General features: G+C 46.8%; 1 protein-coding gene and 1 long non-coding RNA gene across 4 annotated transcripts in view; one reads left to right on the top strand and one right to left on the bottom strand.

The window, feature by feature from the left end:
* Positions 1-660: 660 nt before the first annotated feature.
* KCTD15 (potassium channel tetramerization domain containing 15) overlaps positions 661-22,293 on the bottom strand; it is a 43,941-nt gene continuing 22,308 nt past the window's right edge. For all 3 annotated transcript variants that reach the window (XM_064671301.1, XM_064671300.1, XM_064671303.1), the window contains 3 exons: positions 16,285-16,429; positions 8,128-8,433; positions 661-2,662 (listed from right to left, as the gene is read on the bottom strand). In XM_064671301.1, coding sequence (XP_064527371.1) covers positions 2,507-2,662; positions 8,128-8,433; positions 16,285-16,429 — 607 coding nt within the window. In that variant the 3' untranslated portion in view covers positions 661-2,506. The remainder of the gene's footprint in view (positions 2,663-8,127; positions 8,434-16,284; positions 16,430-22,293) is intronic.
* On the top strand, positions 6,396-13,441 carry LOC135422233 (uncharacterized). The gene is made up of 4 exons (XR_010434383.1): positions 6,396-7,065; positions 7,823-10,200; positions 11,817-11,911; positions 13,235-13,441. It is a non-coding gene; the product is annotated as an uncharacterized LOC135422233 (long non-coding RNA).

Here is a 22,293-nt window from a genome sequence, read left to right as displayed (position 1 = left end):
ACCTCAGCAAAGCTGCCCCAAGCACTGGAGCTGCTTCATTGAGCCATAAAAAAACCACGGTAAACACCAAACTGAGGAAAAACCAACCACAAGTACTTCCAATGTCCTACAGGTGTCCAGAAGCATCATCCCCCCTGGTGCCCGTGAGAGCTGCCCACGGGTGCTCAGCGCCCGGTCCTGCGGGCAGAGAGCCCTGCGGAGCTGGGCAGGCCTGGCCGAGCACCAGGGGCAGGATTGGGCCCCTGTGATGTCCCCAGGAGGGGTCCCCTTTGCTCCCTGGCTGAGGTAAGAACAGGAGGGGATGCGCTGCCAGAGCCGCTGCGAGTGCCACTGACCCTGGTCAGGGCGGCAGGGTGGATACAGGAAAAACAGGAACCTGAACAGATTAGTTAAGGATACTTTGGACTGAAAGGGAACTCAATGTATGAAAGTAATAAATAAAAAGACTTTTTTTTTCCTTTCTGTGAGACATGGCTACATCAAGCTGAACGGAGCTAAAGGCTGGAGAAGACACAATCAAAAATTCTCACCTCTTTCAAACAACATGGGAGATACAGTGAGTGTTCCACCCTACGTGCTTATTTTTGTTCGTTTACTTTACAGAAATGTTTATGGCATGAAGTACTGTATAAGAAATGTGCATACACAAATACATGACAATTATACGTTAAGTTCTTTACAATATTAAATGTATAATATACAATTCTACAGATATCTTACATACAAAGGTGAATGTTGTGCCATATATTCAAATATGGCAATGCCTAGCGACTTTAGAATGTCGTACAAGTATAAAACCACAAAATAAAATAACTTTACAACTCTTAAAGTAGACAGATTTGCTCAACTGTTCTGCTAAGGTAGCAGGCCAACCGGCCAGGATCACCATTAGAGATTTCTGAGTTGGGTGACCAAGGTGAGGAAACCTGCAGAGGTCTGATTTCCCATGGACAGGTATCCAGCCCTTTTCCAAAAATTAGACCCCTGCCTAGATTGTTCCTTGGACAGTCAGTACAGCTCATCGCTTTGGAAAATATTAGTCTTAAATGTGACTTTTTAAATTTTGCCTGATTGCAACCAACTGGCACTGAAGAACTGTCGACCACCTAATACTCTCTCCCTTGTTCTATATGGCCGTATTTAGGCATCTAAAAAGAGTTTAATTAAGATTCAGCATCTACAACAGTATTCTATAAATTAATGTGGGAGAAACTAAATTGTGATTAACACATGAATTAGTTATTGAGGACCCAATCATGCTGAACAGCAGCAAACAGGATTTCGCAGAATGCTATTTATAACCTGGCACCTGCGAACGCGGCGCTGTCTCCTGAGTTAGGGAGCCCTGGGAGTCGATGCCAATTCCTGGCAGTAGCAGGACCCTCCTGCAGACCCCTGACTTCGTTACAGAGAAAGGTACACAGATAGAGGGCGGCTACAGAACTAATATTTTAATAATAATTTAAATTAATAAAACAATTTAAACCAAAGGCGGCCTGCTTTCGTCCGACAGTGGCAGTACAGGGTTTTAACAACTCTTTGCAAGAATTCCAGACCCATAAAGAGTTAGGCCTGTCCAAAATTCTTACACTTTCCTCCTAAATGTGGGCTTCTAACATGGTTAGTAAATGATTAACGAGGGGTGGCAGAGCTTGCTTGGCAGAACCACGTTTCTTTGATGATGCAAAACTTAAACAGTTTCTGTGTCAAAACAAGACTGGCTTTAAGAGAGCTACAGCTCCGTGTCGGGTATGTGACCCTTGTGTGATGGTGGATGGCATTTTATTTTGTGCTTCCAGATCCCTACTGTTGCAAAAATCGGCCTTGTCTAACTTTTTGTCACTTTTTTTGTTTGGTTTGTGTGGGGTTTTTAGTACTGAGCACCAGTTGACTATAAATCGGTCCTTTTCTGATTCTGGATCCCGTCCATAGAGAGAGACTTCAGTTGGAAATGTCGTATAAAAATAAGCCATTTGCTAGTGTGGGTGAGTACAATCACAGAGGTGCCCCGTGGTGCCTGGAGGTGTAAAGCACGTCTGATATGGAGGTGTGGCAGTCAGGGAAGAGTCTCAGTGCAGTTTTTAGCGTTCCATCTTCCTCTCACAGACGTCCACGTGTCACAGCACTGGGGTGTCCCTGGGAAGGCTGGCAGAACCACAGCTCCTGCTGATCCATCCCACTGCTTTAACTGGTCTTTGCAGAAGTCCAGTCCAGTGCAGGGTCAGGGGGTTAGAAAGCTTTGCCTGTTCCACAGCAGTGCTGTTGAGCCCAAAGTCCATCCCAGAGACCTGCTGTGCTGAGCACTCGGGAACTCCACCGTGACGAGCGGACAACTGGCTTCTCAAATGCATTTCGTGGCTGGCTATGTGACAGGTAGTTTCAGAATACCACTAATTGGCAACATAAAGTCAAAGTCTGTTTGCTAATACTGTTTTGCAAATCCTTAGTGTTTCACATAAGGGACTATTAAACACTTCTACGGTTACAAAGGGGGTACAGGGAGGGTCTAGTCCAGGGGCTCCTGTTTTATTCTGATTGTTGGGGTGGGTTGTGGTCGTCTGTCTTCGCGACACAGCACGTATTCACTGAACTGAGAGGAATCCACCCCACCACCACAGGAAGCTGCCACGGTAAATCCCTTCTGAAATAATCTTTCGAGCACCTGCAATGTGGGGGGGAAAAAATCAGATTAATATTTAGCAAATTTTGGTGATAAAAGCAGTCAGAAGCACCAGATCTAAATGATGGATTTAGTCTTTCCAGTCCTCATTGTGAATGAATATTATTCAGCTATAATTCTATAACTTATTGTTAAATGACTATACTGTGATTAAAGTCTCGCTCTCAGCAAACCTCTGTAGAAAACAAAAATTAATCAAAGAAATAAGCACTCTGCAGAGCAGCTTAGTACATTATATAGTAAAATACTGGACTGTGGTGATATTGATGCTATCTCTTACTGCTTATAGAAAGCAACATCAGGTTTAAGTTGTTATAAAAAGTGCCCATTATTCATTAGTAATATGAACAATTTTACAGAGAGGGGATGAAAAGGTCTTCCTTGGCAGATGAAAATGTATCAAGAGCCTGAATGACACATCCACCAGATTTTCCTGGCAATGGCAGCTGTTCTCCCTCACTGGAAGGGAGGGCTGCTGGTAGCAAAGCATGGCAGGGATGGGACGCAGAGCCAAGATGTGGACAATAGGGAAATGTTCTGGCCCAAGAAAGAGGTTAATCTGTATTGCCCAAATATGTATTTTTTCTTTCTCCTCCTAAAGAAAAGTTGGTGCAATTTAGATGCATGAATTTAAGGAACCCAGAGGCAACTTTAATTTCTGCGACTGTCACACAGCACATTTCCCCAGGACATGCTGATCTTGGCAGTGTGATCGGGCCGTGTTTTCACATGTGTGAGCGTGTTGATATTCGGTTCCCAGCAGAGCAGGACGCACACAGGCTTCTCCCAGAGTTAGGTGAGAGCAGATGCCAGATCCTCCTTTGGCAGATCTGCAGTGCAGGACCCACCAGAGGAGACGCCGTGGTGCTTCCCTAGTCCAGGGCAGCAGCCTGGAAGAGTGGTTCCTGTGGTTTTCTGTGTGATAAATGCTGTCAAGGGGAGCAGCCTGTGCTGTTCTCCAAGGGCCTCACCCAAGGTACTGCTTCCATTGCTGCAGCACGGGGGAAGTGAACTGGTGGTTTACTGAACCTGACGGCCTTGGCCACACCAGCATCGCCATGTGACAGCCACCCTCAGCAACAGGGACCAAGCCACTTGTTCACTCAGCCTAGGGAAGTGTCTAAGCAACATACCCACCTTCGGCCCACTTTCATGGGCACAGGTTGTAGAAAGAATTTAATTTCTTTTTCAGTTCCAGCGGCCCCCTGAGCACACCAGCAGTCACACTGACTTTGGAGACTGCACTCCAGACCACTGCCCTCACCCTCACACACAGACCCACGTGAGGCCACAGTGCATTTCTTAGTGCAAAGCCTGAATGTTGGCTTTGTTTTTTCCAGGAACATGATTTCAGAAGAACAGCTGTGTCTGAGGTGGTGTGGCAGTGCAGTGCAAACCACGGCAGCAGCATTTGCTGGCTTTCATCTGTTCAGTCCCTCCTTAGAGGCTGCCTGTGCTAATCATCTGCACCCAACCCAGGGTTTGGGTTTTCAGTGGTAACTGGAACATTTTACTTTTGCTCCCCTGGCTGCTAAGGACGGGCAAAGGAAAGAGGCTGCTCCAGCACAGCTCTGCCTGAGCCACGCCGAGTGTGCTGCAAATCAGCTTGCCTGAGGAGCTCTGCCTGGCCTTGGGACACGGGGACTTAACGTTCTCAGCAGGTCACATCTGCCAAATCTCCCTGACTTTTGCCCTGATTTTTACATAATCTACACAGTAAAAAAGTTGTAGAACTGAAAGATCAAAAAACAACACCAGAGTATGGAAGAATAATGAACTCAGAGAGATGAAAAGAAGGGGCAGGAGAGTGGGTTATCAAAATACATTTAAAAAGACAGAGAGAGAAAGCTTTCATCTCCCTTATTTGTCCGGGCTGTGTGGGCTCTGTAGGACAGAAACAGGGTGCAGACACTGACACTTGTTCCTCCTCAGAGAGGAAGGCAGGAGGAGTCTGAGACGGAAGGAGGAACAAGACATCAGCAGGCTGGGAGTGTATTTTGAGTGTATTATGTATCACTGCTCCTAGCCCTGGCAAGATGAAGATGAGAGACAACCCAGCCACGGGAAAGGAGCCTTCTCCCACTGAACTGGATAGTGGAACAGAGGATTGACAGCTAAGATTTCTGAGAGAGACGGGACTTCAAAATCCTTGCTAAAAACTTTTAAAAATCAATTTGCTTGTAAGACAAAACAAGCACGGGGGTGCCCTTGGCTTGCCTCAGACCAAAGCTATGGAAGGCTGCATGTTAACATAGGATTCTTTTTCAGTGAGCCTGCTCTCTGCACACACACAGCCCAGGTAGACATTACACCTCAGAGCACCGCGCGGAACAAAGCGATTCGTCTGTGCTCGGTACGTGCTGCAAGGGCACACTGCAGGCCACAGTCCAGGGTTAGAAACCTTGGCATCATCAATTTTCTCAGCACGAAACAAAACAGGCCAAATCCTGTAAACAATGCAGAGAATGTTTAAATATTGCAGAGTTTTAAGTGTCACTTGGATGAGGCCGAGCTCAGGTCTAAGAGCAAGGCTCCTGCAGGGCTGCCCTGGGTGCTGGGCACTGGTTTGGACACACTGGCACGTGCACAGGACTCAACAGCATTTTGAATGTGGACAGGTTTAAATTCCACTTAAGAGAATTTGACTCTATGCACATCACTTCTTCTGAAAGTAAGATATGGACAGGGGAAAGAGTAACCATCTCTGAAATCAAATCAGAGCTACCTTCCTGAAAATCTCCAAAGAGAATATGCCAGAAGTGAGTCTCAGCTGTGACTCTCCTGTGTGTGGGGGACACACACAGTAATAAATAAAGGATTTGTTATAGGATTTCATATATGCTGTCTTCCAATATTCCAAGTGCATCTGATTTTGTTGGAAGATTTTCCAAATGGAAACATGATCCTTTCCCTTACTTCATTTTATGTAAATTTTGCAGAATACTAACAAACACATTCCTAATTAATGTTCAACATACACAAGCATCACAGAATTTTCTCTAAGGTAAACTCATGATTCTCACCAGAACCTGTTGCAAGGAGTTGAAAAAACCTCTATACCTTTATATAATTACAAATGGGTCTAAAAATTAAGAGTTACTGTATTTTTTTGCCTACCACTACCTATTCAGTGTTGACATTTTTTGTTCTATAGGCACAGTTCTTGATACAAACTGTTTAATAAAAATATTCTTAAAATATAAGAAGAAAATGTATAAAGAGTGCGATTCTGCTACCAAATACATTCAGCAGGGCACAGGGAGACAGAAGAGAAGTATCTCAGCAGACAGCAGACAGGCTTCCTGTGTTGCTCTCTGGGAGTCTTTGGAAGCAATTGTGCTCTTCCACCCACTACCCATCTCCCTTAAGTCTGTGTGTTTGCTTCACTGTACTTCCAACTTCTGACTTAATATTATTTTGCAAAAAAATCCTGGGAAGGGGAAGAGCAGTGCCTGTGCACTGACCAGAGTTCATCGGAGCCAATGATAATTAGCTGCTGATTTCATCAGCCTTTGGTCTCAGAAATGCATAGTTTTCCAGAAAGTGTTTGAAAACACTTTCTATTAATTATATAGTAAAATGATGTAATTTAGTAAAATGATGTAATTTAATAGTATTACTTATACTACAGACTCTTTGACAGAGAATTTTTTTTTACAATGTGAACTCTTTGATTCTGACTGAATTTTGACTGAATTCAAAACACATTCAAATAATAACAGTAATTAGTGTACAGCTTTTCCTACAAGCACACGTACCCTACCAGTTCCACTGCTGTGGATAAAAGAGGGCCGTGCTAAGCCGTGTGGGCACCCAGTGCCTTGCCAGGCCGCTGGCAGTGCTGAGCTGGTGAGTGGCTCACAGGGACCCTTTGTTGCTGCAGTTATTCTGATTCCTTGTGTGCATCTAACTGGATCACAGGGACAGCGTGGCTCAGACACAAATGCTCTTCCCTCTCCACCTACCTGAGCTAAACTGCAGCTGCTCCCTCCTCCCCCAGCACGGGGATGAACTGTCCCTGTCCCACTGCCAGAGCACAGGGCTGCCTCTCACCACCCACTCCACACCTTGCCAGACATCAAACTGCTAAAGGACTGTGCAGAATTAACCACAGGCTGTTAAAGTTCAACCAAATACACCACTCGGGAGTCTCGAACCAAAAGTCATCCAAAGCAGCTGGGTTTAGGATGGTTTCAGACAACAATGTCAGTGCAAACTGCACGAGGGAATGCTGCCCCACGGAGGGGGGAGTCACCATCAAATTCAGGTGTTAAAACGACTCCATCCATCTTTACATATTCAGGTAACTACAGGTCTCCTGAAAATGTTGTCACCTGGCAGCTTGGGAGGTGGAGGGCCCCTCAGCTGATGTGTAATAACCACAGGTAAGCAGGACCTCTAGGTTCTTGTCCTCCCTGGCTGTTGCACCTCCCTCCCCATCCACCCTGGCCAGGCTGGGCCATGGGCTCTTCTGCAGCTATTTGCCCACAGGGGAGTTTACCAAGACCACAAAGGCATTTCCCACAGCCCAGTTCACACCTGCAGCCACAGCCCACCTGCAGGGGATGGTATGTTTGGAAATATTCCCCTGCAGGTTGATTTCCCTTTCCATAACACAAGTATTTGCAGCTTGTTCCAAAGGCAGACACAAACTAAGAGCTCTGTCTTGCCCTTGTTAATTAAGGCACAAGTTAATGGCATCATCACCCCTGTTCCTCTCCACAGCCCCAGGACAGCCACACCACGGAGCTCTGGCTGTTGTGGTGATGATCCCTGGGAAATGGCACTGCTTGTCCCTCAGGCAGCTGCCTAAACACAGGCCACGTATTTATTTCTGCTGCCATCCACCTATCTGTCCAGTTATCTTCTTTTGTTTCATATGTTTAATTTTAAACCTAACGTCAAAACTCTGCGTATAAAATGAAATACATTTTGTTTAAAATACTCTGGGCAATTTTTATAGAACATCCTTTTGAAAAAAAAAAAAGTGCAGAGATCAATTTTTTTAAGTCCATCCCGCAGGCACCATCATTTAATTATGAGTGAGACATAAATTATGCATTTACACATTGTTGCATTTTCTATAAAATGGTGTGGAGATTTTTTTTTGTAGTTTTTGGAACTCTCTCTTTCTTCCTGCAGGCACTTTGGAGGAAAAAAAAAAACTGCTGAAGGCTATACATTGATGAAAAAATTAGCATTTATCAGTATAACACCATTATGAGACCAGCATGGCACTAACATACACAAAATCTAAATCTATTTTTCTGCTTAGACTTAGGAAAACCTGAAAGACTGTGATCTCACCAGGCAGAAAATGTCTCCTTGCAGTATAAGCACTGAAAGTAATTGGGCAGAAGCAAATAATTTGCATATAATTGAACAAGACATAATAAAAAAACCACCCCAGCAAATGGATGAGCCAGCACCAAGAGGCCATTCATTACCTGCACTGAGTTCAACCGGCAGTATCCGTTCAAGGGAAACCTGATAACGTGGGTTGGGTCCTGGTTCCAGCCTGCGTTTACAGAGTTGCACATGACATCCCCAGTCTCTGGGAAGATCTCTTCTATTAAAGCCTTCTCCCCACTCAATGCAATTCTCTCCCCCAGATCTGGAGTCACTCTTACAACCAAGCAGTCACAAGGCTGGAAATGTTTCCTTTGTTCTTTCTCTTGTTTCCATCGCTCAAGTTCCTTAATCATTGGCTGCAGCTGGTAATACTTTGCTTCTTCATATAAAAGATTAAAGTCCTGGGAGGAAGAAAAAAGAAGAGAGAGGGAGAGAGAGAAACTAGAAATGCTTATAGTTCTCTTTTAAAAACGAGTATTGTTCCTGTTTGACCTACTTAGGCTTATGTACTGTCAGCAAGAGCGCAAAGGCAACAGGTATCCACATATCTTCATCTTACACCTACACAGAAAACCACATGGTGTTAGTGTTGAATCTATTTGAGCTGACCATGAAGTTCCCATTGCACTGAATTATCCTTTCATTTATTATCCCACAAGCTCAATGCCAGAAGGCTTTAGTCTTGGATTAAGAAATCAAAATAGCTGGTTGCAATAAACAAAGCCTACTGATGTAAGAGAAGATGTTCCAAGCCCTAATCTTCAGTCTTGGCCTCAGATACTTCTGATCTTACAACAGATCTCAGGCTTCGCTGTCGCCTCTCACACATGTTACGAGATGGAGATGTCAGTTCAGCTTCACTTCTCACCTGTCTTTGCTGAGGCTGAAATTCAGCTGCAGCAGCTCAGCTGCTCCCTGCATTTCATGACTATTCATGTATTTAAAGCATACTTTGGAGCCTGGTAAATTATATGGAGGGAGTGACCATCCTGCTGGGTGGGAGCTCAGCTGTGCACTCCAATAGCTTAAAAGAAGCTGTTCTTCCCTGCCATTGTCCATCGCCTCACTTTGGCTTTGGGCAATTCAAATTCCCAATTTGATCCAGTTCCCAGTTCAGTGATTGAGATATCTGCTGCACATCCTCATCAGATGCACATCCTTTCATCAGGTTTCTGACACATCTTTCCACCTCAGCCATGTGAGAGTACGTGGAGGCAAAGGGTGTCAGCCCCCCCAACTCAAGGAGGCAGCAGTGCCCACCAGGCCAAGCCTGAGAAGGAGAAGGAGACACCCTCACTGAGCACTCTGCTTACAGTGGCCACACCACCTCCTTCAGCCTCCTGAGGGGAGGAGGAGCAAAAAGAGCACGGCACCAGCAAAGACCTGCTGTTTGCTTTCCTGGCTCTTGCACCTCTTTAAAGATGCAGATGCTGCACCCCAGGTAAGACAGTACCTGACTTTTGTGGAGTATGCTGGAACACCTGGAACAAAGGCTGGTTCTACACCAGTGAAATGAAACAAAAAAATCACAAGAGTGAAATGACTGGAATCATTTGGACTGGAAAGAATGGCATGACAAGGAATAATCAAGAAATGGGCACTCAAATTCCATGAAAAATAACGGGTGTGCTGCTGCCCAGGGACTCAGGGAAGAGAGGGAATCAAGTGAACAGGCAGCACAAAAAGGTGCGACTCTTCAGAGTGGTTTGGAATTAACCTGTAAAATCTGCTGCTGCAGGGTATTACTGAACCAAAGCAGTTAGCTCTGTTCAAATTTGGCACCACAGACCCACCACCGTTAGCTGAGGTGCTCCCTCACCCCAGGGCTGCCTGCAGCCTGGAGACGTATGAATATTCACAGTGACAGCGGCAAGGTTATCGCCTTACAAAAGGGACATCCAATGCTTTACATCTCTTTGATGTCTGTTAAGGCTGGGACAATGCACACACTGCTAAGGGAGGGAAAAAAAGACCGGAGCAGCGAGGAAGAGGGATAAGAGCAAGTGGGAAGAAATGAGGGCAACAAACACACTCACAGAACACAGCTTGAAGATGAAAAACAACAGGAAGATTAAAGAAGAAATCGTACAGAAGGCATGCTGCAAACAACCAGAGCTGGGAACAGGCCAGGCAAAGAGCCGGGCACTGGCTGCACCACCTTCTCTCAGGTAAGAGAGCATCAGCCCCAAAGCCTGGTCCCCTGATGGAAGGTATTCTCACCCTTCCCCAGAACCAGTACTCTCTGCTGAACCATTGCTGCTTCTCTCTGTCAACCAGTGAAGTTCCCCGGATACTGAGCAGGGGATCAGTTTAAACCTACAGGGGTTAGTGGCCTAAATTAAAAAAAACCCTGTCCCAAATTTCCTGAAATCTTCATGCTGGACACTGAATCAGCACAGTCCACCACCCAACCATGTTCACTGCAGAGGTGTGTGCAGTGCCCTACCAAACATTCACTTGGCATCTGCTGGTGTCACGGAGCTCTTTTTCAAACAAAGGAAAACATGCAATGCTAAGGAAAAATGAAATGCTGTAGAGGGAACAGGAGCACCCGGTGCTTACTGAAGGCAATGGAAAGTCATCCACTGTTTTCAGTGGGTCCTGAAAAACTAGTTTTAGAATATCTGGGTTCACGGTCACTATAAAATAAGGTATTATTTGTAAGGGCAATCAAGTGAATATGTGCTAAGAAAATTCCACAGTAAAACCCAGAAGAGATGGTACAGTGACAGAAAAAGCAGTCCTTCATTTCTGGAAGCAGAGAGCAGTGCTCCTGAGGCTGGATGCAAAGCCCATTACATTCACGAGAGGCTCTGGCTGCCTTCACTGGGCTTTGCACTAGCCTGACAGTATCCTGAATCACAGGAGTTCGATGGGCTGCACCCCCGGGCCAAAACAGTACTGCCACAAAACAAACAAAACCAGGATCACAGCACCCCGACCTCCCCCACAGCCAGCTCTTAGCCCACTGCATGGAATGCAGCTCCTTAGTGACTCCTGCTACTCATCATTTGCCCTAAAATAAACAGGATAAATTTTATATTCTCGTTTCATTTTGTGAGAAGACAACCTGCTTTCAAATGAAACAGCTCTTCCACTACTGTTCCCAGAATGACACAGCCACACTTGGGGTGGCTGTGTGGAAATCTGGGCTGTGCTGGAGCATCACATGCTCTGTAGGACAAGGTGACCTGGTCATAACTGCCTGGGTTAAGCTAAGGTGTTTGGGTTAGTTCTAAGGTAAGACTCTCATCCCATGTCTATTCCACACTTGGACTGAGCACCCGAAAGATGGGTCTGTAATGGACACTGGGAACTGAGGTGTACTGGTGCCAAGGGGCAAAGTGCACGTTCAGCCTTAGGGAGTCTGGGCACCTCTTGTCAGGCAGGGGCAATAAAAGGAATTTGTTGTGCTGTAACAAGTAGAGGGGATAAAAAGGGTTTTCTGTAGGCAAGAGAAATTCAGTGCTGTCCACTAGTGACAGTGCTGGGAAGGGACACCTTGTGTGACCCCCCACTCCACGTGCTGCCCACAGCACAGCCGGGCACCACCAGCACAGCCCGACCAGCTCTGCTCCTCTTATGGGCTGAGTGACCTTTCTGCACTCAGGGACTGGGGCATCCCAAAGGAATCTGGCAGTGCTTTTAGGGAGGGAAGAGGATTTCCCCAAACCAGGAACAAAGCATGAGTGGCTCACAGCATGGGGGTCCAGTTCTCCAAAGCCTGTGCTTGGGCAGGGGCTCACACTCAACGCACCTCCAAGCCCACGGTCTTTTCCTTCAGGTTTTATACATTGTTTGGAGAGCTGTGTGTCTGTGACAGGACTGGAAGCGATGCTCAGCTCTGGACTATCTGCACTGAATGCTCAGGATGCCCAGGTAATACTGGCATAGGTAGGTCCACCCTTGCACTGTACATATAAAATCCTACATGATGATTTGGATTTGCAAAAGTTTAGTAAGAAATATGAAGCAGAAGAGTTCAACCCACAAGGGACCTTGCCAGGAAGATGGCACAGGAACTGCAAGAAAACATTTCCATGCTGTTAGTTTTGAGGAGTTACCAAAGGCAGATGTAGATATGAATCTTCCTGGACCTATCCAAAAGGCACATTTCCCTGAACCAGGCACAGGAGTAGCTACAGTGGCAAAGTGCTCAGGGGTTCATTCAGACTCAGCCTCAGAGCAGCCTGGCACAGCTTCTGGGATACTGCACATGGATACTGCACCCTCTGTCTCACAGGGGCTCCAGCCCTGGTGCCAGTGCAGTGCTGCTGAGCAGCATCCACAGCAGATTTTGTACAGTATCCAGGAGTTCCTTGCCCTGCAGGACTAATGCCTCTTCCACTTCTTCTAAGGATTACTTCCCTACCTTCCCAGCTTCTTAACAGCAGTGTACCTTGTGGCAGCACAGCTCAGAGTCAAGCACTGTCTATGAGAGCTAAAGGAGCTGCTTCTCTTTAGCTGAGGAAAACCACTTTACTCCAAAGGTGATTCCCACTGCCAGTAATGGTCCCTGCTCACAAGCAGGGTGCTCTTGGCTAGACTGAACGGGGAGATAGTACAGCCTCTAATTTTTCTGTAAAGTACCACAAAAAGCATTCATAGCTACCATGAGCTCCAACTTCTTGTGGCTGTTGTAGGAACTAGTGGGGAAATTCTGCCAGCTCACCTGCAAAAGGGAGCAGAGAGGCAGGTGGGATGCACACAGCCTTCCTCCATCCACATCTGGCCAACACTCAGATCTCATGGCAAAGGTAAACAGATCTTTCAAAGATGCAGCCTTTTGCCTTTCAAAAAAATAACTTTCTGCTTATTGTTGGACAGAAAAGTCTTTTTTCTTGGTGGATTTCACATTGGCTAAATTCTGCAGTCACCTATGACAAGGATGGCATCTTCCTGGGGAGGAGCTGGGAGGTGTGACCTCAAGGCTGGTTGTGCTGCTGTTCTGATGTCAGTGCAGTGGGTCAGTACAGATCTGCCAACTACAAGCAGAGATACCCAACAGAAACTGAGACACCGTGTCTCCCGTGACCCTGATGCTGCTCTCTCAGTACCAAAGATATTTTGTATTTTTTTGTACCTAACGTTGACTCCTGAACAGGCTGAAATGGCTCTTTCTGCCTATTTTTCACTTGTTATTCTTTATTACATGAAACAACAAACTGTCATTCTGACTCAACGTTTCTTTTATATTTTTAGTGCTGTGAAGATCTGACTCCTGGCTACGAGAGAAAGTTGCTCACTTCTGTGTGACAACTGCACCATTTGCTAAGGTCAGTCTGAGAAGACTTAAAATTAGATGAAAGCACACTAATTTTGTAACTGTATTAATAAATTAGTGGTGGCCTTGTCATTCTGGTGACCTCTGTAATCCATATAAAACTCAGATGTCCTGTGCATTTGTGCTCCTCCCCTCTTTCAGATGCAGTAACTATATACACATTGCCTATGTCTATTTTTGTTTGATGCTCTCTGAGCAGGGAGTGAGTCTCAAACAAGGAGGTACAATGGGTCCTGGTTCTGCATGAAGTGAGGGAGACACGTGCTGCTCATAAACGTCCTGGGGAAACACCTCTGATGGCAGGGTGGAGATCAAGGCAGAGAATATTTGGGCACCAGAGGAGGAGCAGTTCCTGTGCCAGCCACCCCCTAACCCAGCAGCGTGGCAGACCCAGGGGGTGCTGGCTCCGTGCTCTGCTCCAGGACGTTGTGGTCCCACGCACAGGACACTGAACAGTGCAGGAGGAGGGAGCTGCAAGGGGCTGCTCACCATCACCTGGCTTGGCTGCAGAGCAGAACTCAGCCAAACCACTCACAGTAATTCCTCAACACACTTCATGTGGCTTAAAATCCCCCAAACCCAGGAAAACTGTATGAACTGTAAGAGAGCTGCTTGCAGCAGGAAGACCTGGGAGACACTTTCAAGTTCTGCCTGAGTAGCAGTTGGAATTGTAATTAATATTCACTGTAAACACACCACTCAGACTTGATAATAAAGAATCACTAGCCTCAGAACACATACCCCACTTTTCCTGCATTTCAGTGTTAACTTAGTCTGAAAACAACACCGAAATAGCAAACACAATAACGCTGGTGCGGTACTAACATTCCAAACTTTCCAAAATAACCATCTGAGCAGCAATTCAAGTTGAAAAGCAACTTGGCTAAACCTTGAGGCTAATAAACTGCTTGATTAAATTAAGGGGTAAAAACTAATAAATATTCAAAACACTTGATAATGCTTTGTTTGACATAAAGAACATTTAATGCAAGTCTCACTGGAAAACCTGTCAGGTTTTATACCTTAAATAGAGTTTTGCATTTAGAAACACCAAGTGATTCCATTTGCTGCCTTTGATTATTGTCTTCTGTCACTTTAATCATGCTGGTAAAATTACACGATTTCTGTGAAGTCAAATCCGTTTACAATGCAGTTTTAATATAGCTTTACAGCGCATTCTTCTACGCATTTTTATTTAGTTACTCCCTACCTAGCAATGCTTTGCTTTGTTCTTGAGCCCTCATTAGCCTGGGGTTTGCTCTAAAGCTCTCCCAGGGAGGAACTAAATAAAATACAGTTAACCCTATGCAAAGAGATGGTCTGGAACAACGGCCTGAGCCCGGGCACAGCGCCGGCTCTCCTGAGTCTCTCCCAGCCCTGCCAGAGGCTTGCTGTGCAGACAAGTCCTTGGCATCCACTGGCACTCTCTCCTCCAGGCTCTTGCCGAATCCTGCTGGATTTGTTGCAGAGCACCTCTGAAATCTGGATGCTGGTTGAGGCCACGATCAGCTTGAACTGCATCTCTTTTACCCCCTCTTCTCACACCTTCTTGTCCCACTAGACTGTCCACAACACTGCTGCTAAAGCATCTCTCTGGCACCTGTCCCACTTCTCCACCCACCCGCCTTTACTTGATCCATCTTACAACCCACAGGACTGCTCTGCTCTTTAGCTTCACTGCTACCCACGTGTTTCCTCTCACGTCTCTATGAAGAGCTTTCTCGCACCCACGGCTCAGTGCTCTCACCCCGTCTCACAGCACCCCAACCCCCAGGGCAGCCTCCCCGACCTGCCTGAAAGACCAGTGCTCAGGAAGGACACCCCGTCTGGGCTGGAGCTCCAAAACTGCCCACAAGTGCCAAACCTTCTTCCTGCCCCGTGATGAGACGTGTGCTCCCACCACACATTGCGTCCCCTCAGCACCAACTGCAGACCCTCCCATGATGGATCAAACATGATCCTCATAACTCAGGCAAGAATGGCTGAGGAGCAGTTGCAGCCCGAGGATCAACTGTACTCCAAAGCTAGAGCCTCCACCACCACCACGACTCTGGACTGACTCAGCCATAACTGGCCAAGTGATCCTGCCCACCCAACACAACAAAGTGAAATCGCGCTGCAGAGCACAGGAGCTTTCCTTTCCAGCAATGCTCTGCTCCTCCAACCAAGCACACCCCCTTCTGCCATCCCAATTTATTCATCATTTCGTCCTGGAGTAAGTGCTTTTGTTTAATCTTGTCATCTACAGTTTGCACATTTTTGTCTTCCAATTTTCATACATGAGGGTGACAATGCTGGAAGTTTCGTAAGTGCGAAGCCAAACAAACAAGGCTGAGAGGAGAGCTTTCAAACAATCAGGGCCTGCAAAGCAACAACCAGCGCCACTATTTCACAGAAAACATGCACTGCTCCTTAAAAAACCCTCACTCCATTCCATCTCCCAAGAATATTTTGACATTCACAAACTGTGAACAGATTACTTCCTGAAGTCAAAGTATCTGCATTGGTTATATCTAACACAAATTCTTATGGGCTTGTTTAAGTCTGTTTCCTTTTTATACCAACAAGAAAAAGATTTATACAGTTCAAGTCCTCTAAGTATCAAATTTAAAACATTTCTTTCAGATTCAGAGCATTAAACCCTGGTAAGTGCTGGTTGCTGATGTTGTTTCTTAATTGTTGTTATACCCTGATAAATAAGCTAAAAATGTGAGAAAATACAATTAGTCTACAAAAACTGATTTAGCCATAAGCTTCATCGTTTAACTTTTTATGGTATCCATGACAACCATTGGTCCATTTATTAAATAACAGCATCCCTAGTGTAATACACAAGTACTAAAAATCCTAACAAATAAACAGCAACATTTAGTTAAGTGTGTTTAGGTCAAGCATACAAACCAACTGGCACCAAAACAAATGACAGAACGGGAGGAAAAAATAGATTGCAGACTATAGCTTTCCTTACCTTAAAGTCATCTGGGAGCAGTAGCTTAGATGTCCTTAGGAAGCTTAATATATATCTGAAAATTTCTCCATCTCGATCAATGAAATAGTGTTGTTTTAAACTGTCCAAGACAATAGGCTCTGTGCCATTAAACAGACGACTTATTCTGAAAAAAAAAGAAGAGAAAAAGAAATGGGCAAAAGAGACAAAATCTCATTACAGCCCCAGGGCTTAAGAACATCCAGCCAATTTAGGTGCATCAATTCAACGTGCATAAGGTAACACAGTATCTTAATTTGGTGACAAACAAGTGCACAGAGATGGATGCCCTGGGCATGTGTGTGCCCCCACATGCTCACACACGTGTGTGCACATGCAGACACACCAGCACAGAGCCCTGCAGCTGCCCTAGCACCCAGCCCTCCTGCCCTCAGCCAGGGCTGCCAGCGAGGCCCGTGACCCAGCGAGAAAGTGCCCATGGCTCACCCCATGGCTGGCAGAGTGATTCTGGTGAGAACAGGAATCACTGGCTCCATCACACATCCCTGTTCACCACGTCCTAACACAGCAGCACCAAGTGGTTACTTGGAGATGAGCTTTTCCTCCAGCTTGGCTGCTGTTGGATGCAATGCCATGGGAGCCTTCCCGTGCTAGAGGGGAGGCTGCCCATGCACCCAGATGAGCTGTGTGGACCTGTCAGTGTCCATCCAACACAAAAGGTTTTGACAAAACAGAAACCAATGGCCTGTGCAGCATGTACAGCACTGCCTGTGGGACCACAGTGCCACCACCAGCAGTCCTGGGGATCAGAGCCTGGCAGCAGGAGAGCAAAGTGGCAAATCTTTTGTGAGCAAAGAAGAGGAAGCGAGACCTGTGAGACGGAGAGATCAGCTGGTTACAGGACCAAAGGATCACTCCAGCTTTTTCCACGTCCTGAGGAGCGTGCTCCACAGAGAGCAAACCAGGCATCTGCCTGGCTGCCGCTCCTCCCGCCTCTCCCCTCCAAATGCCTGGCTTCTCTCACAACACTTTGTCTTCCCATGAGAAATAACCCAGCTGAATATATGTTCTTGAAAGGGAAATCGCAGGAGACAGACAGCAAAGACCTATTAAGTAATTGAGTCCATCTCTCTGACAGTGCAGCATTGTTCCCAACTGCACAGTGTCTCGTCTTTCAAAGTCGAGTCTTAAATAATCCTGCCAGTGAGGGCTCCTCCATTTCCCAGAGAGACCATCCCGCAGCCGCCTGATTTCACCATCGGGCTGCCCCTTAAAATGGGCCATGAAATCCCCCCACATCCCTCGCTGAGACCAGGGCACGGCTTTCCCCTGCCCTGGAAAACAAGCTTATCAAACCCTGCCAGAGGCCGTGTCCACTTGGTCTGGGTCCTGGTTCATGCAACATGGTGAGATGTGCTCTCCACAGCTGCACCTCGCTCTGATCTTCTAACTTCTCAATATACTTGCAAATTTAATTAATGTGCCATTTATATCTAACTAAACTGTGGAAATATTAAACAAAACTGAACTTAGTAAGTCCCCACTGAATTTTGCTAGAAAACTTCCTGTCCTCTAAACACAGTCTCCAGCTTTCACTGCCTTCTCTTATGACTGTGTCAGCATTCAGCTACTCTGAATTACTTGTGAGAGTAACCAAATGCTCCCCTAAACCCTAATTATTAACAGGTTTACTGCTTTCTCCAACCTCCAGCGTTTATATGGGATCAGAGAACACCGTCCAGTTCACGCGGCAACATTTAATTCATATAATCCCAAAGTTCAGTAAGACTAGTGAGTCATTGTTTTCTTTTTCATTGTTGTTTTAGGGCCATTTGCCTGAGACAGTTAAAGCTATTGCTTTGTACAGGGTTACATTTTATTCCAGGAACCAGACAGTTAATGCATTTCCTTGGACACACACATGAGCCAGTGTGCTGTGCTGGGACAGACTGAAAGCAGAGGAAGCACTGGTAGCTTAAGGTTCAGTACACACATTTACTAAATCTGCCTGGCTATTGAAAGTTTTGAGGTCTGACACCTAAACAAGCTGGGCTGTGGCTGAGCCCTGGTCCCCTCTCTCTGTGGATCTGCAGAAGCTGCTGCTGGGCTCTGCACGCGCACGGGGGAGGGTTTGCCAACAACGACAGGGCGCAGAGAAGACAGGGTACAAAGTTTTAATGGGCCACTCTTTAATGTAGTGAAGCATTTTTTTGGTAATGAAAACAAAACATGAATTTTGAGGCCTTTGTGGAGTGCCTTGAGCTGTATTTCTTCACCAGTGAAATTACTGCTGGGGAAAGAAACTCGCAGAGTGTTGAAAGACTTAACTGCCACCCCAAAAACAGAGTGATGAATAGTTTAAGGATTTATTTGACGTTTTAGGGGGCTGCCATGTTCCAAGAACCAACTCTGCTGCAGCATGTTGTAATGCTGCGTGTGGAAAGCACTCCTGCTTCTCCCTTCTCACCAGTACAAACCATACCTGGAACAGTCAATCAGAAAATGCAACACTGTGGGAGCACCAAGAGAACTCAAACAGCAGCTTCAAAAGGGGAGTTGGCTTGCCAGGGTTACTCATCATGTGTGAAGCTACGGAAAAGAGCACAGTGACCTGGAGCAGCTCCACAAGCCCCACGGCGACCCCGAGCGCTCTGTGGATGGTCTGTGCTGGCCAGAATGAAAGGCTGCACACAGAACCATGGAAGCAAAATCCACCCAGGCTGTCAGACAGCCAGCAAGTGCAAGGGACAGCAATGGCTTTGCACTGTCCAAACTTGTTGATGATCAGAAATAAGGTACTAGGCTGGCTGGTAGCCTCAGGAAGCTGCTCCTTCCAGTGCCATGAGTTAAAGTCATGGGGGCTGGCTGCAGCTCAGATTGGGCAGAAGTCATCCCACAAATGGTTGTTTTTATGAGCTGTCATGGTGACCAGCACTGTACTGGTGGACAAACTAGGTAATGGTATTCTCAGGAGGCACTTGCTTATGGCACACAGGAATAGTACTTCCAGTGATGCTTGTGAAGAGCTGCGAGGCACAGGAAAACAAAGTCAAGGTGAATAGAGCTGCACTTGGGTCCCACAGCAAAGGGTGAGTCTGAGCAATGAAGACTCCTTCAGCATTCCTACCTTTTTGCAATACACGCTTCACTTTCTAGTTTAGAAACACTCTTAAAATTTGTGTCCAATACTTAACTTCCATACAGGGAGCAGACTGAGCCAGGATCAATTCTAGCAGTTGCGAGTCTAAGGATAGCAAGTGTGCCTTTCCATTGCCTCCACCTCCCTGGCCGGGTCCCGCCATGCTCACACCATCTGCCCCGTGCACAGATCCTCCCACCCGCCTGTTCTTCCTCCTCAGTTGCTCCTGCCCTCCTGGCACCGTGCTCTTCCCAACTGCCTGGACACTGGCAGTGCTCTGCTCTGCAGTGCTGCCCACCCCGACCCTCCCAGGGTCCCACCTGCACCACGTCCCCACGGCGCAGAGCCAGCGGGGCTGGTGTCCAGCCCCCAGACTAGCTGGTCTCCCTGGCACCTCGAGCCCTGGCTGGATGCAATTCCCCACTTCTCCCAACATCCAGAACACAACCTGTTGATCCTATTTCTACTGTTTCTTTGTGCTTCTGTTGTTTCTGCTAAAGGCTTTTACATTTTCAATAATGTTTTGCCAAATCGCCGAGGGGTGAGTTTCCAGCTTTGTACCGATTTTACTATGATATTAAGATCTTCTTTTATTAGATTAAAAACAAACAACACAGCCAGCCAACCCACAAGGACAAGAGTGCCAGTAAATTCTTTTCTTAGTTTCTTGGGCAGAGAAAGAAGCTGAGTGCTGCCTGCAAGTACCTACAGACAGCTGCTGCTGCCAGCCCCCCACAACCTTGGTGACCAATTTTCCAGCTCCCTGCAGCACCTGTCGAGGTGGGAGCACAGAGGGGGCCCACAGGGCAGTAACTTCAGCCCCTACAGCAGAACTCATGACACACCATCTCTTTCTTAAACTCTCCCAACTCTATCTCAGGAGCAGCCAGGGCTTTTGGCACCCACTGCTCCATCTGGAGCACCCTTGGTCTTCCCAGCACCATCCCTGAGCACAGCCATGGCTCTGCACGTCACACACTGCTGTCAGCAAGTTTAATGGCACTCTGGGACAGGAAAATTTTTGGGGTGGAGTGGGTTACTTTCTGGTTTGGGGCCAGTTTAGCCATTTTCTTGACAGCTTGATTTTGAACAGAAAACAGAAGTTCTTTCTTAATAAATCTGGTTCCAGAGGTCTTAAGAGGAGCACCCAGTATTGCAGGACCTGTGGGACAACAAGCAACTGGGGCTGTGGCAAGCACCACGAGACTGCTCTGTCCCCACGTCCCTCTGCTGGGGGGGCACTGTGGTCCTGTCGTGCCCCACACACCGGCCCAGCCAGCACAGCAACACTATGGAAGCAGAGCTCTCTATCACAATATTGCACTAAAAGTATTAATTTAAGTAATTATGTGATTAATATTTAACTGTTCAGTGATATTTCTGTCATTCATAATTTAGTTGTTTACATTTATTAAAAATTGATTTTGTAGACACTTTTTCTGCCCAATGTCAAATCAGCAGGGAGTGAACATTTCAGCAAACTGTCATTACAACGTGTCTCTTAATTTTATGGGAGGAGAAGTGAAGAAGAGAGAAATGCCTGTCTGTGGGTCCTACAAGAGTGTGGGTCTGTGCTGCCCTCACTGCCCCGTGCTGTACCTGCCTCCTGTGTGCCCTCCTGCTCCCCAGCACAAACACACAGCTCTGCAGCTCTCCCTGTGCCTCACACTGCTGCCAGCTGGGCTTGGCTGCTGGGCCTGGCTGTGGAGCTGGAGGAGGAGGTGATGGTTGTGGGAAATGCCACAGAGAGGAAGAAGGGGGTTGTTTAGAGGCAGGACACTGAGCATGACCTGACACTGCCCCGCAGGACATGTTAACAAAGCTCCCAGGTGTGTGAGCAGAGTCCAGTCACTGCTGCTGAGCATAAACAGTGCTGCTTATCTCTTAAATATTTGCTCAAGGTGGGTAGGATACTGTTATCTGCTTGGAAGAGAAAAAATGCCATGAATTGGAGCAGAGGTGCTTGAGAGGCCTTATGCACTGCTGGTTGCATAGCTGTGTCTATCAGAAGTCTGCTGCTTGTCCCATCACAGGGAAGTAACTGCTGGGAAAGAACAGTGGAGAGCCTCTGAAGTGGCTCTGCCCTGCCCACCACGGTGTGCCAGGAGCCAGCTCTCTGCTGGCACTGCCACATCCCGCCCACAGCAGCACAGGCTGGGTGGGCAGTGGACAGTGCTGCCAGACCTTCCCAGCAGCGTTTTTCCTATTTCCATTATTTCTATAAAACTGATTGGGTTTGTGCACAAGTTCTGAGCAAAGCAAACCCTAATGGGGAGAGCACCTGCAGCTGCTTTCCCCAGGGAGATACATTAAAACACCCAGCCTGCCTGAAAAGCAGGCAGGGCTGGCCAGAGAATAGAGGTAACCCAGCAAATGGGTGTCTTCTGCCTTCTGGCCTGACAGTAGGAGTGAGAGAGAGGTGTTGAAGCATTGTCTCTGCTCCCTCACGCCCTGCACAGTGAGCAACGTGGCTGAAGGTTGCATCTGGCTGCACTAGGTTTTCTGATCTGCCTCAGTTTATAACTTCAGCTGTAATTAGTGTGACAGTCCATAAAGAAAGCTCTGTTGTATGGTTCTACCACAGTCTCCCACCCTGCTGTCTGAGCAGCCCTTCTCCAGTTGAGGGAAGCAAGCACTGGGGAGGCACTGGCTGTAGTGTGGGTCCTCACGACCTGGCTGCCCTATGCTGCAGAAACCCTGAGAGGCTTCACCCTTACAGCTCTGCCACGGTTTCCACTTTAATCAAAGATAACATCTTGATCACCTCAGATTGCTTCAGGAGTATGCCTGGCTTGGAGGGTGTTTGGGCTGGGGAGAATTTTGTTTTAAGCATCTTTTAAATCTTTTATTTGTACAGTGATGGGGCAAATTGTGCGTGTGTGAGAGTCTGA

This window comes from Pseudopipra pipra, chromosome 14, assembly GCF_036250125.1.
Source record: "Pseudopipra pipra isolate bDixPip1 chromosome 14, bDixPip1.hap1, whole genome shotgun sequence".
NCBI classification, from domain to species: Eukaryota; Metazoa; Chordata; class Aves; order Passeriformes; family Pipridae; genus Pseudopipra; species Pseudopipra pipra.
Note: the sequence above shows the minus strand (reverse complement) of the source record. Positions and strands in the feature narration are given on the sequence as shown.